Raw genomic sequence first — 14,124 nt, 5'->3', positions numbered from 1 at the left:
AATAATTCTTCTGTCATCCACCACAGTTGTTTTCCGTGGTCTTCCGGGTCTTTTGGTGTTGCTGAGCTCTCCGGTGCATTCTTTCTTTTTAAGAATATTCCAAACAGTTGATATGGCCACACCTAATGTTTTTGCTATCTCTCTGATGGGTTTGTTTTGATTTTTCAGCCTAATGATGTCTTGCTTCACTGATAGTGGCAGCTCTTTGGATCTCATATTGAGAGTCGACAGCAACTGATTCCAAATGCAAATGTCACACCTAGAATCAACTCCCAGACCTTTTACCTGCTTAATTGATAATGAAATAACGAAGGAATAGCCCACACCTGTCCATGAAATAGCTGTTGAGTTGATAGTCCCATTAACGCCCCCATACATTAGAGATTGATTGCAGCAATCGTGCAATTTGCAATCGATTGTGTATAAAAATCTTTCCATTTTTCAATCGATTGTGGCAATTCTGCAATCGATTGAAAAAGGGAAAGATTTTTATACACAATCGATTGCTGATGTATGGGGGCCTTTACTTTTCGTCCCTTAAAAAGTGGGAGGCACATATAGAAACCGTTGTAATTCCTACACTGTTCACCTGATTTGGATGTAATTACCCTCAAATTAAATCTGAAAGTCTGCAGTTAAAGCACATCTTGGTTAAACGTTTCATTTCAAAGCCATTGTTGTGGTGAATAGAGGCCAAAATATGAAAATTCTGACAATGTCCCAATATTTATGCACCTGACTGTATGTGTGTGTATGTGTATATATATATATATATATCAAGCAAACAACGGTGGCACTCCAAGTATGACAGCATTAAAGCCGGGTCAATGGACTGCCTACATGTTTATTATATTTTAATGCTGTCATACTTGGAGTGCCACCGTTGTTTGCTTGCTACTTATCGATTTTGCGGGGGGCACGCACCCTATACTTCCTGGAGGAAGAGTGCCCAGGCCGTGGCTGTTTTTATATTATATATATATATATCTCCATCCATCCATCCATCCATCCATCAATCCATATATCCAAAGTGAGGCCACACTCGCATCTTCATTCAGTTCATCAACCACTGGTATATACAGTATAGCGTGTATTTACATACCACGGGCAATGAGGGACTGCACTGTTGCAACAACTGTTTGCCCTTACTCCCTACCCTCAGCACTGCCTGCCCTTACTCCCCTCTGCCCCTAGATCTACCCCACCACCTTCCTGCCTTTACCCCCAGCTCTACCCCAACTGCTGCTTGCCCTTATCCCATCTGCTACCTCCCCCCAGCACTGTCCCAACTACTGTCTGCCCCCATCCCCCATAACATATGATGGGACCCAGAAACAGTGGAGTAGGACCACTTTTTATTAAAGTGAGGGGTACCTGGGACCTACAAATTTTTTCGGTCAGCGCGATCACTGAAGGGACATTGGTGAAATGCTTTGGTGAATTGGTGAGTCTTGAGTTTATTTTTGAAGGTTTCTAGAGTGGAGGCCTCTCTAACTGTGCCGGGAAGTGAGTTCAATAGAGTCTGAGCCACAGAGCTGAAAGCTCGGCCTCCAGATGAATCCCGAGAGATTGTAGGTGCTGTTAATAGTCCATCAACGGATTGCAGTAATCGAGTGGGACAGTGATTGTTCAGAAGCTCCTTCAAGTACCTTGGGCCCTGGTCATGTAGGGCTTTGAAAGTCAGTAAGCCAATCTTGAAAACAATTCACCATCTTACAGGCAGTCAGTGAAGGGAGTAGAGAACGGGTGTTATGTGGCTGGTACTGGGCTGGTTGATTAATAACCTGGCAGCTGCATTTTGTACCTTCTGCAAGCTGTGCATTTTTTTTGCTGGGAGACCAAGGTAGAGGGCGTTGCAGTAGTCTAGGCGTGATGATATAAATGCATGTATGACTTTAGGCAGATGATCTGAGGGAATTAAGTGCTTGATTCTGGCTTTGTTCCTCAGATGAAAGAATGAGAATTTGATTGTGGCTGATACCTGATTTTTAAGTGTCAAGCCACTATCCAGGACAACACCAAGATTCCGCACATGTTCAGTTTTTTTGTAGTTCTGAATTCCCAAACGTAAGTCCTGTTGGTTGGCTATGCTGTATGCCGGGTTCAGTTGTAGCCAACTGGCACTCATCCACTACTGAAGATCAGCTAGGCAGCCATTTAGGGTTGTTATTGGGTTTTCAGTACCTGGAGCAAAAGACAGGTACAGTTGTGTATCATCTGCATAGTAGTGGTAGACCAGGCCTGGTCTGTAGTTGGTCATGCGGTTGGGATCTAAAAGTTTTTTTAAAGACATGGTCTAACATGACACAACTTCCAAAACCATCAGCGCATCTCCCCTTCAAAAGTGGTAGCCTTTAGCGGGGACAGGGGTGATGGCAGGAGTGAGTCTGTCCTGAGTCAGACATTCTCCCGCTGCAATTGTCTGACTCTGATCAGACCATATAGTTATTGTACAGGTGTGTCCGCATGCTTTGTACTTGCTTTAAAAATGCTAATATGCTGTCATACAATGTTTAATCAGCAGTGGATAAGTGCCCTTACAGTTACCTGTATACAAATTTACTTGTATTCCTCTTTGTATCATATGTATCTTTGAAGAGCTCTATTAGATGACCACAAACTTCAGGGATTACTCTTCTAAAATGATATAACATTGTATGTGATAGTTCATATAATCTTATGTAATATAAGCAACACCATTGTAAAAAGTATTATAAGCCATGACAGCACACTCACTGACTATACACTTAAAAATATCACACTTCTTTCTTCCATTTTCTTGTTCCAAAGCTACTTAGCAAGAGTCACCTTTTTATTTTCATGGATTGCCTGCGGCCCCCTTGCCCAGTATTCTGCCGAAGGTAAAGCTGGGTACCGATCAGACAATGTGTACCCAGCACGGCATATGGCAAGGGCATACATGCCGATGCTGGGTCCGACGGGGGCAAGAGACACGTTCTGCAGCATGGCATTGTTAGTATCCCCAGTAGGCCCTGCAGTAGGGCCAACGAGGGATGTTACTAACGACCCACGGGAGCGCACTTATCATGGGTACACACTAGACGAGGGGTGGCCAGACTTTTGGGCTCTGTGATCTACTTTTAAAGCTAAAAACCTTTTGTGATCTACTCAGCCCAAAAAAGGGGGCGTGACCTCGAAGCAAGGGATGACGACACAGTAGTGCCCCTTATACACAATGCCCACAGTGGTGCCACTTATGTCCACTGTAGTAATGCCCCTTATGCAGTGACCCCAGTAGTGCTCTTGTACAGTGCCCCCAGTAATGCCTCTTATGCAGTGCCCCTTATGCATAAAAGACACACACACACACACACAGTCAATACTATACTTACCTGAATCCTCGCTCCTGCGCCCGCCGCCGTCCTACTGCTCCTCCCGCTCGGCACTATGGGAGAGACGTCATGACATCTCTCCCATAGTGCCTACTGCTGGAGCCGGAAGGCAGAGCTCAGGAGTGAGCTCCAGCCTCAGGCAGCCGCTGCAACAGAAAAAGCTGCCGGGCGTCCACTGGTTACAAAATCTCAGCGGGTGTCTGGCAAATGGAGTATGCAGCGGTGGCGCCTCTCCAGCCTGGCGCCGGCAAAGTGCTTTGCGCTGGCCCTGGGTGCAGCAGCTAATAAGAATCTGCCTGAGTCGTCTTGGCTGCTGCTGGGTGCTCCCGAACGTCCATTGCGATCGAACGCTCGTGTGATCGCCGTTTTGCCCACCCCTGCACTAGACGACGTACCTGACATGTCGCTCCGATTCACCTGATCTAACGACATATCGTCTAGAGTGTGTGCACAGCTTTAGACAGAAGCTGGATTAAAAGAAAAATTATTTGTAAAGCGTTCTGAAACAAATTACTAATATAATACAGGTTTTTCATGTAATATCCAATTTTGCAGTAGGATAATCTGTGCATCCAGCTACTTCTCTTGCTGTTTTTCTTTACGCTTTCCTACACATAGATACCTTTTTATTGTTGACCACACACAAGTCTGTTAGGTCAGAAATTATAATCTGGTGGCTGAGTTTGAGTGTGGCCTGCTTGAAAAACATACTTACAGTCAGGTGCATAAACATTGGGACATTGATAGAATTTTCATATTTTGGCCTCTATTCACCACCACAATGGCTTTGAAATGAAACAAAGCACATCTTGTTTAACTGCAGACTTTCAGATTTAATTTGAGGGTAATTACATCCAAATCAGGTGAACGGTGTAGGAATTACAATGGTTTCTATATGTGCCTCCCACTTTTTAAGAGTCCCATTACTTTTGGCCCATCAACTCAAAAGCTATTTCATGGACAGGTGTGGGCTATTCCTTCGTTATTTCATTATCGATTAAGCAGGTAAAAGGTCTGGAGTTGATTCTAGGTGTGACATTTGCATTTGGAATCAATTGCCGTCGACTCTCAATATGAGATCCAAAGAGCTGTCACTATCAGTGAAGCAAGCCATCATTAGGCTGAAAAATCAAAACAAACCCATCAGAGAGATAGCAAAAACATTAGGTGTGGCCAAATCAACTGTTTGGAACATTCTTAAAAAGAAAGAATGCATCGGAGAGCTCAGCAACACCAAAAGATCCAGAAGACCACGGAAAACAACTGTGGTGGATGACAGAAGAATTATTTTCCTGGTGAAGAAAAATCCCTTCACAACAGTTGGCCAAATCAAGAACACTCTCCAGGAGGTAGGTGTATATGTGTCAAAGTCAACAATCAAGAGAAGACTTCACAAGAGTGAATATAGAGGGTTCACCACAAGATGTAAACCATTGGTGAGCCACAAAAATAGGAAGGCCAGATTAGAGTTTGCCATACAACATCTAAAAAAGCCATTACAGTTCTGGAACAACATCCTATGGACAGATGAGACAAAGATCAAATTGTACCAGAGTGATGGGAAGAGAAGAGTATGGAGAAGGAAAGGAACTGCTCATGATCCAAAACATACCACCTCATCAGTGAAGCATGGTGGTGATAGTGTCATGGCGTGGGCATGTATGGCTGCCAATGGAACTGGTTCCCTTGTATTTATTGATGATGTGACTGCTGACAAAGCAGCAGAATGAATTCTGAAGCGTTTCGAGCAATATTATATGCTCATATTCAGTTAAATGCTTCAGAACTCATTGGACGGCGCTTCACAGTGCAGATGGACAATGACCCGAAGCATCCTGCAAAAGCAACCAAAGAGTTTTTTAAGGCTAAAAAGTGGAACGTTATGCAATGGCCAAGTCAATCCCCTGACCTGAATCCGATTGAGCATGCATTTCACTTGATGAAGACAAAACTGAAGGGAAAATGCCCCAAGAACAAGCAGGAACTGAAGACATTTGCAGTAGAGGCCTGGCAGAGCATCACCAGGGATGAAACCCAGCGTCTGGTGATGTCTATGCGTTCCAGACTTCAGGCTGTAATTGCCTGCAAAGGATTTGCAACAAAGTATTAAAAAGTGAAAGTTATATTTAGGATTGTTTAGTTTGTCCCATTACTTTTGGCCGCTTAAAAAGTGGGAGGCACATATAGAAACCGTTGTAATTCCTACACCGTTCATCTAATTTGGATGTAATTACCCTCAAATTAAATCTGAAAGTCTGCAGTTAAAGCACATATTTTTTGTTTCATTTCAAAGCCATTGTGGTGGTGAATAGAGGCCAAAATATGAAAATTCTGTCAATGTCCCAATATTTATGCACCTGACTGTACCATTCGTATATCTGAACTGGCATAATAAGCAGAATTTTTTAGATTGTGCATGATGTTAAGGCACTTACCATTTTGTAGGATTTAATGGTGGGTATGATTAGGAAAACTAGGCATGCAGAATCATACGAAAATGTCTCCGGATGTGTCCGCAGACTGCTGCGGTTGCATTGGTAATGTGGAGGTTGCTTGGTAAGCAAGATTTACATGCAATGTGTCTGTATGGTGTGGATAATACAGGATAATTACCATTCTTACTTTATGATTTAATTACCAGAAGTGTCCTACTCCAAGTCCTTGCCAGTCTCAGACTCTCAGTCGAGCCTCATCTGACGTTTAAGTGTCTGTACTTTTATTAGGTTTGGTTCCTTTCAATAGACTTGCAAAGAGTCTGTTTTTTTGTTTTTTTTTGCATATGAAGGTGCCAACACACATAGCGATGTGCTCACGATCCGATATCGTGTATGATTTCCCTTGAACTCTCCTCCGGCAGCTCCCCGGCAGTCCTACACACGATTTGCAGTAAAAAGCATCCAATCTGACTTAAGATCTATCGTGCATCTTAACTTTTTTTTTTTCCCAGTGCATTGTGTCCCAGATTGTCAGATCTGACGATGCGATGTGATTACTTTCAATAATTTTGTAGCTCAAACAAAGTTTGTGTAGATACATGAAATTCATTTATATGTCATATACGTCTTATACACACAGCCTATTGGTCATTTTACACTTTTTAGTTTAATAATTTTGTGCATTAAACAGTTTGTGTACACTGAACCATCAAACATCAAAGGTTTCACTATCTCAGTCATGCTAAAAATATTCCATATTTCAGAATATTTGGATATGGGAGACTCAACCTGTATTAGTAAATATAAAATTATCTTTACAAGGATGTATAAATCATTAATTTGATAATGACAATTTTTCATAGACATTACACGCACAATCTTATAATCATGAGAAAATATTACATGTTTTTGATATAAAACATAATATAATTAAGATCCATTTACTATAACATTTACAATAAGTGTCAGTATTCATCAATAATAGGACTCCACATGGTTTTCATAATTAACTCACTTTATAGTGGCTTTCAGTTCACTTAATTTTGCTCCAATGTGTGTTCCATGTTTTTCCTCATATCAATGCCTCCAGAATCTAGTGTTAATAATGGCCCCGTGTTACATATAATGTACATATAAATTATATTACACACTTTTAGTTAACTTTAAAGTGACTTATTGACGGGATCGATTATAATTTCCCATATCGGCCAGACCAGCAATCTTTTCTTATGGACCTATTTAAAAATATTGTATATTTTTATTAACGTATATTCCTATTATATATCAGCAAAATGTGACAAGGATATGCCATTTAATAATATAAGATGTCATACTTCTTCTGCTGTTTTATTTATCTACTGATAAGGAAAGTGCTGTGCGGAGATTAAACCATAACCCTGTACATGTCCCATCTCTCGCTGAAACCCAACAATTTTTAAAACGGATGCATCTGCTCTTTAAACATATTTTGTAGTATGTACATAGGGGGCAATTCAGTGCCATGTGCCGGGAATTTAGGTTAGTGTTGTGATTTTGCGGGTAAAAGTAATTTAATTTGCGCGCAGTCTTGCAATTCAATGCCAAACTTCCGGAAAAGTTTCACAGCAAAATCTAATTTTTTTCCCCCTCACACCCCACTGATAATGACAACAAGGTGGCTATTTTTTTCTCTTTAAGTTAAAAATGCCAGACACATTGCAGAACTTCTGGTACATCCATGATGATGAGTAATCTGGCACTGGAAAGCATTTAAATAGCACAGTAGGGGCAATACTGACATGATAGTTTTGAGGTAAATTTTTTCTAAAAAGCTTAAAAATGGGGTAAATGATGTGGGACAGGTATGTGGGAGGGTTGCATTTATGTGAATGTGCTTTTGAACTTGCATGTGTGATTTACTTTTTTTTTTCCAGCATTTTGCAAACTTGTCTTTAAAACACTCAAAAAGGACCTTAAATACATGTTTATGTACCCCAAAATAATATACAGACGTTAATTGCAAACACTTGCTGATTACCACTTTTCCACCAACACTAAAATGAAATCAACCATTTCACACCTTTTAGGAACATCCAATACTTTGCTTACGGCCACTAACAAATTTCTAGTACTGTTCTGCAGTGTAATTGGCACTTTTGGGGTGTTCAGGATGTTTTTCCATCCACTTCTCCCAGGTCGCACTTTGTAGAATTAATGCTCTATATTGCCACAGTTCCGGGGAATGGCTATTTACAATTGAAGTGTGAGAGCTTTTAGGAGCAAGCTTCATGAAAAGTAGTTACGATGTATGCTATATTTAAGATACAAATTTGCACTCAGAGTCCAGCTGAATTTAATTATTCCCATAGTTTGAACTTACCAGGACGGTTACCTTGCAAGCAAAGTTTGCAGATAGCAGGTATAATAACCTAACCCCACATTATATATCTTGATCTCTGTCTTATTTCATGCAATCCATTTGCTATCCTAACTATAGTCTATGGGCTCAATCCTATTAGGTGCGAATTGCGAGTAGCGAGTTTGTTTCTTGAAAGTCACACGAAGCGTGCTCCCGAGAATTCTCCAATCCAATTAAAAATACCTATTCGCACTACTCGCAGCGGAGGGATGCGAGTTGACTGCCAAATGAGATTTGCGAGAAATGCATGAAAATGTGGGGAGACCATCCTGGACCCCCCAAAAATTGGTAATTTCTTTAGCCGGACTGTATAGAAGGCTGTTTGTGGGCATTAGGAAGGTAATGTAGGTTTTTAAATGGTGTCAGATGGCTGATTTTGGGGTACTTTGAGGGCACCATGAAAATTGTAAAAAAAAAATGATAAAAACAATTATTTTTCAACTAAAAAAATATTGTAAGTTGATTTTGGGGTAAATTGAGGCCTTTTTTTTTTTTTTTTTTAACCCCCACAAATGACATGTAATTATAGGACTAATTAAGCTAATTGGAAATTTCCAAATGCCTAATTAGTCATTGGGGGGTGTCCAACAAGGGGTTCAGCACGGTGTCCCCACATTTTAACCTTAAAATATTTTACTTTCCATCTCCCACCCTGAGGGAGGTGCGAGTGGAAAGTTGCGAATTCAGTCTGACTGATTCAGTGCGAGTTGCTAATTGGATTGCAGAATGAATTCGCTATGCGAATTCGAAGTGAAAATAGCAACTCGCACCTAATAGGATTGATCCCTATGTATCTTTTTTTGCTTTTGTAGTTTTTTAAACTCCCAATATTAATTTTCAGTTCTATTTAAAGTTATTTTCAGATACATTAGAATAGTTTTCACAGTAACCAATGAAAATTTAGATTGTGCAGGTTGCTTTTGTTACAACTGGTGAGTGAGAGTCCTCACTGATCACTTTCTATACACAGTACATGCTGTTGTCTGCACACTGAGCATATGTAAGTGTGCTGCAGGGAACATAGTATTTATTACATGCTGAGTTGAGTGAGCTAATGACTATTGCAGCGTAAAAAGATAAAGGAGAAATATGTTGGTTATTTTTTTCTGCATAATGGAAGTAATTGATCGTGCTCTTAATGATCATAATGTGTAATGTGTGGTGGCTTTTGATAGATATGGACAGGTTTCAGTATTGTGCAAGTGATCGGATAAGGGCATGAATGTTTTAGTGCATTTGGTTTTAAAAAAAACTTGGTAGACACATACTTTTACATGGATTAGCAATTCCTAATAGGTGTGCAGTAGTAGAAGAGAAAATCCCTGCTATCACTGGCTTGTTGATAAGACGGAAGGGAGTTACATCAGTGTCACACAGGCTGTGCATTGCATGGAACAGCTGGTCTATTACTCTCCAGTTTGCCCTTTACTCCCTCAGTGACTCATCTACTGTACTTTATGACGAGATTCATGGCCACTTGTTTCATAATGTTTTTTTTCTAGTTAATATAGAAATTTCACAATCTTTAAAGGTACTGAAGCTGCAGTTTATGTAAATATACTTTTTGCTAGTTATTGTAGGTAAAAATGAGCTATAAAATTTTTTTATCGTTACCTCTTAACCTCACCCCTCCCTCCCTCCATCCCCCTTTCTTTGTACAAGACCCACACATAGGACCTGTATTGTTACCTATGTTTTGCTTCTGGTCCAGGCCTATAATGTCCCTACGGCTGAGTGGTAGACTCCCGAGTTTCACCTCTCTGTGGGTGTATTCTATTATCAGCAGCTGATTGGACTGACTGCAGCACCTCTCCAATCAGCTGACGTATATAATGCATTCTACTATTCTAGCTGATGGAATAGCTAGGACTGGTCAGTCCACATCAGCATCTTTTCTCTGTAGCCACATCCATCTGCGACGGATTGCCGCGATCCTGCAACCCGACATCGCAAGATCGCAGAAATCCAACATGTTGGATTTCACCGATATGACAATCCCGATCAAAAAATGATCGTGATTGTCAAATCGGTGAAATTTAACATGTGAAATTTCACCAATCCTGCGACGGAACGCTGAACATCGATGGTCCCTGGTCGGCATTTCGGATCGGTGTTTTCCATCTGATAGCAGGGTCGTGACGATGTATGGGTACCTTAACTGTGCTGGTCCTGTACCAGACAACCAATTCTAGGCAGAATGGTTTAGTAATAATTAAAACTTGTATTCATGGGCTTGTTGAGACCGTGCACCTTTAGAAACGGTTAGTGATGACCCAGGATAGTCCATTGAGGATTTATTTGCTCATTACTGAGCTGGTGGTGGTTCTATCCTGTACACAAAATATAATTAGAAATGCTTTTGCTAGATGATGAACAGAGTTACCTGTGTTTGCGGTCTCATTGCAGTACCTGCTTTTCCCTTATCTGTGTTAGCAATGAAACTTACAGAACAGAACATGCACTACAGGTATTAATTCTCTTAGTATATACATGTAATTCTCTTAGAATGAATGAATATATATATATATATATATATATATATATGTGTATACACACATACTTTTTTTTTTTTTTCTTTTATTATTCTTTTCTTAGCATTTCAATTACACCTTTCACCTGTGTATCACTTATTATTTCATAATATGTGTTAACTAAAAATAAAACTAACACACTAGTCTTTCACTGGTGTGCTTCCCTGAGGTGGCTGTCCTTCGCCGCCTTTTTTGGGATTCTGCACCCCTGACCCAGACCAAGCGATAGGGACCTCCAGTATCAGAGACGCCGTGACGTGGCTTGGGGGCTTAGCCATATTTTTGCAAATATATGCAACTGAGATCTCTGAATTATCTACCGCCATGTAGGTTTTCAAATCTTATCGCTGATTTCATTCTGAGTGCTGGGGGATTACTTTTTGTTGTTTCAGGTATTAAGATCTGTTTTACAAGCAACATCAAAATGTTTCTTACTACATACACTTAATCATTTAGTGACTTAGTACATGCTGTGTGTGTGCATTAATAAGAATTCATACAAGTGAACCTGGTTAAATCTAATTGTTTTGCACAACATTAACCTTTCGGTACTATGTCCTGTTGGCTTATTAATCGCGGCTTTGCTAAATTGATGTGCATTCTCATCCCCAGGTGGTTTCCTGACAGCATGACTGCACTCTGGCTTTGACCCTGCTGTTCAGTGAGGACCTTGATTCCCATTATGTCAAGTTCAGGGTACCCTCCGAACCAAGGAGCTTTCAGCAGTGAGCAGAGCCGCTACTCCACCCACCCAGTACAGTACTCCTTTCCTGGCAGCCGACACCAGCAGGTGAGTGTGTACAATGCGTATATGTGCAGAATAATATATGCCAAAATGTGTTACCCTACCAATCTTTTTATTTCAGGATTTACTTTTTCTTAAAACAAAACATATAGCACTATGGGGTCAATCCTATTAAGTGCGAGTTGCCGTTGCAATGGTGTAAAAACAACGGCAACGTACTGGCACCTCGCGGCACGCTCCGAGCCAGTATTAGTTGAATTTTGCTCGGAGCCCTGTAGGGCTACGACCAAAATTCAGCGAATCCGGACTGCCGCAAAGTGTTGCCGCTATGACTCGCATCGGCAAGATCATCACGGCTTATAGGACTGACCCCTATGAACTTAAACATGTCATATCATACATATCCTTTTTTAATGCATGATAATAATCTATATAAAAAACGAGAAAGTGTGCGTGTGTTTGCTTGTCCTATGCACGGCCAGAGTTTTGTTAGTTTGACCAGGATTAGGCTAAGTTCGGCGGGGGGGGGGGGGGGGCTCTGGGTCTCCAATGTTGGTCTGTGGGGATTTCTGCCGGGCAATGATATTTGTTCTGCACTGATTTTCTGAAATCAAAGTGATTTGGGAAGCTATACTGATTTCTGTCCTGTTAGTTACTCTGCTCCTGATATACCCGATTCCAAACAGTCTGAGAATACTCCTGCCTGCACTGTTATTTACTCCTAAATTGCATTGTTATCCGGGTGTGAATGACTTGTGTTCATTGTCAAAACTTTCCCCATTTAGTATACCACATTCAAACTAAGTTTAGTACTTTTCACATCTCAGTCTTTAAATGTGTGGTCCTTTTCTGGACCATTCACTGTTAAAGCACATCCAAAGACTAAGGGCCTGATTCAGACCCACTCGCGAGCGGCTGTCCGCTCGCAAGTGGGTCGATGGTCTGCACTGAGCATGCGCACGACGGAGGGAGCTCCGTCGTGCGCATGCGCCAGTCACGACGAGCAAAGGACTTTCCTTTGCTCGTTGTGTCCGATCAAAGGGGGCGTGCTGTCAATGTTGATTGACAGCACGCCCCCTTTGGTGGGCGTGCCTCCCTGATGGGGGCGTTCCCACGGGAACGCCTCCCGTCAGAAGCCGGCCCACTGACATTACTAGTGATGTCAGTGGGAGTGATTTTGGCTCTGATAGAGCCAAAATCACTCCGGAGCTTGCGGTTGAAAACCTCAACCGCAGGCTCCGGCTCGCAATTTCGATGGTCGCGATGGTCACGACCATCGCGGCCATCAAAATGCACGCTCGTATAGCCTGTGGGTGGTGACCCACAGCTATACGAGCGTCCAGGAGGACGCTCCAAGAAAATGGAGCCCGGCCCTCATGCAGAGCGTGCGCTCTGCTCAGAGCGTACGGCTCTGAATGAGGGCCTAAGTTTCAGAATAGCCAGGCCACCAAAAAAATTATCCAGGCTGGGTCGCAGCTCCTCAGCTGCTAGAAGTAAAAAAGAGGCAAGATGTGAGGAGACCTCAGAGGGAGTACAAGCACGCTTGGCAGCTCAACAAGAGGGACCAGCAGCCACTCAAGAGAGAATCGCTTAATGCAAGGCTAGCTCACCAATCTGCTGATGCTGCTACACATGCAGCATCCAGGACCACGGAGTCCCCAGCTGCAAAACAAACCCGCCAGTCAGCCAATGCTGTACAAACTGCAGCCTTGAGAGCCATGGAGTCTCCAGCAGCAGCAACACTCATTTTTAACAATCTGCTAATGCTGCAAGAATTGCTCTTAGATTAAAACCAATTTACAAACAGCTATGCTGGCAAATATGATTGCAGAGGTAATTTTTCAGTGTAATTGCCAAGGTTTGTCTGGTCTTCCCCATCTTTTCTTTACCTCCTCTAAGAGCCCCCCTATCTGTCTTTGTCACATGTGGAAATACTCACAAGTAGTAGCGTGAGGACAGGGTGTGGTTGCAATACATGTATGCATTTGGGGAGGGGCATATTATCATTGGATGTCATGATCATGTCCTGAAGGGATCATACATATGGCAAAGAAAATAGAGGCAATGTACTCCGTTCTCATAGGACTGCACAAAAGATGAACATACTACTAATACAATACATTCCGCTGTGCTAGACACCATTACATAACAAAAAATGAGGACACCCGGTCTGTTATAATACTGTTCTTTCCTGCCCACAAAGCCCAGTGACTGAGACCATTTAATACATTTAGAATGCCACCATTTCCTTTCCACAGGCTACTATGTTAGTAAATAAATGTTTGTAACAAATGGCATATATGATCCATAAGTTCTTTTGATGTCGTGTTGTGCCAGATAATATTGTTTGTTTGTTTGTTTCAGATTTACTTCAGAAACGTGCCCCCCCACCTCCTTTTTCCTATTTTTTATTTTTTTTTGGTCTCGTAGGTATTTGTGAAGGCTGCCTTGTAGATGGGAAACAGTCGGGAAGCCGATGGACGGAATCCCTTCCCGACTGATTAATCCCGGCAAGGGCTAAATGACAGGCGTCGAAATCCCGACGACTGTCATTTTCCATACACTGGGACCCAGACCCCCGGCTTACCGATCGAAGGTAAGCCGAGTGACGGGCGCGGACAGGGGGGGGGGAGACGGGGGGGTGTTTAGGGTTCCCGGTTGG

General features: G+C 42.0%; 1 protein-coding gene across 11 annotated transcripts in view; it reads left to right on the top strand.

Moving 5' to 3' along the window:
- Positions 1-14,124, top strand: part of NCOR1 (nuclear receptor corepressor 1) — a 223,338-nt gene that overhangs the window by 29,167 nt on the left and 180,047 nt on the right. For all 11 annotated transcript variants that reach the window (XM_088453648.1, XM_088453646.1, XM_088453643.1 and 8 more), the window contains exon 2: positions 11,330-11,507. In XM_088453648.1, coding sequence (XP_088309774.1) covers positions 11,400-11,507 — 108 coding nt within the window. In that variant the 5' untranslated portion in view covers positions 11,330-11,399. The remainder of the gene's footprint in view (positions 1-11,329; positions 11,508-14,124) is intronic.

The sequence above is a fragment of the Taudactylus pleione genome, unplaced genomic scaffold, assembly GCF_031769625.1.
Source record: "Taudactylus pleione unplaced genomic scaffold, aTauple2 ptg000585l, whole genome shotgun sequence".
Classification (NCBI taxonomy): domain Eukaryota; kingdom Metazoa; phylum Chordata; class Amphibia; order Anura; family Myobatrachidae; genus Taudactylus; species Taudactylus pleione.
The sequence above is the reverse complement of the archived record's forward strand: the minus strand, read 5'-3'. Positions and strand labels throughout refer to the sequence as shown.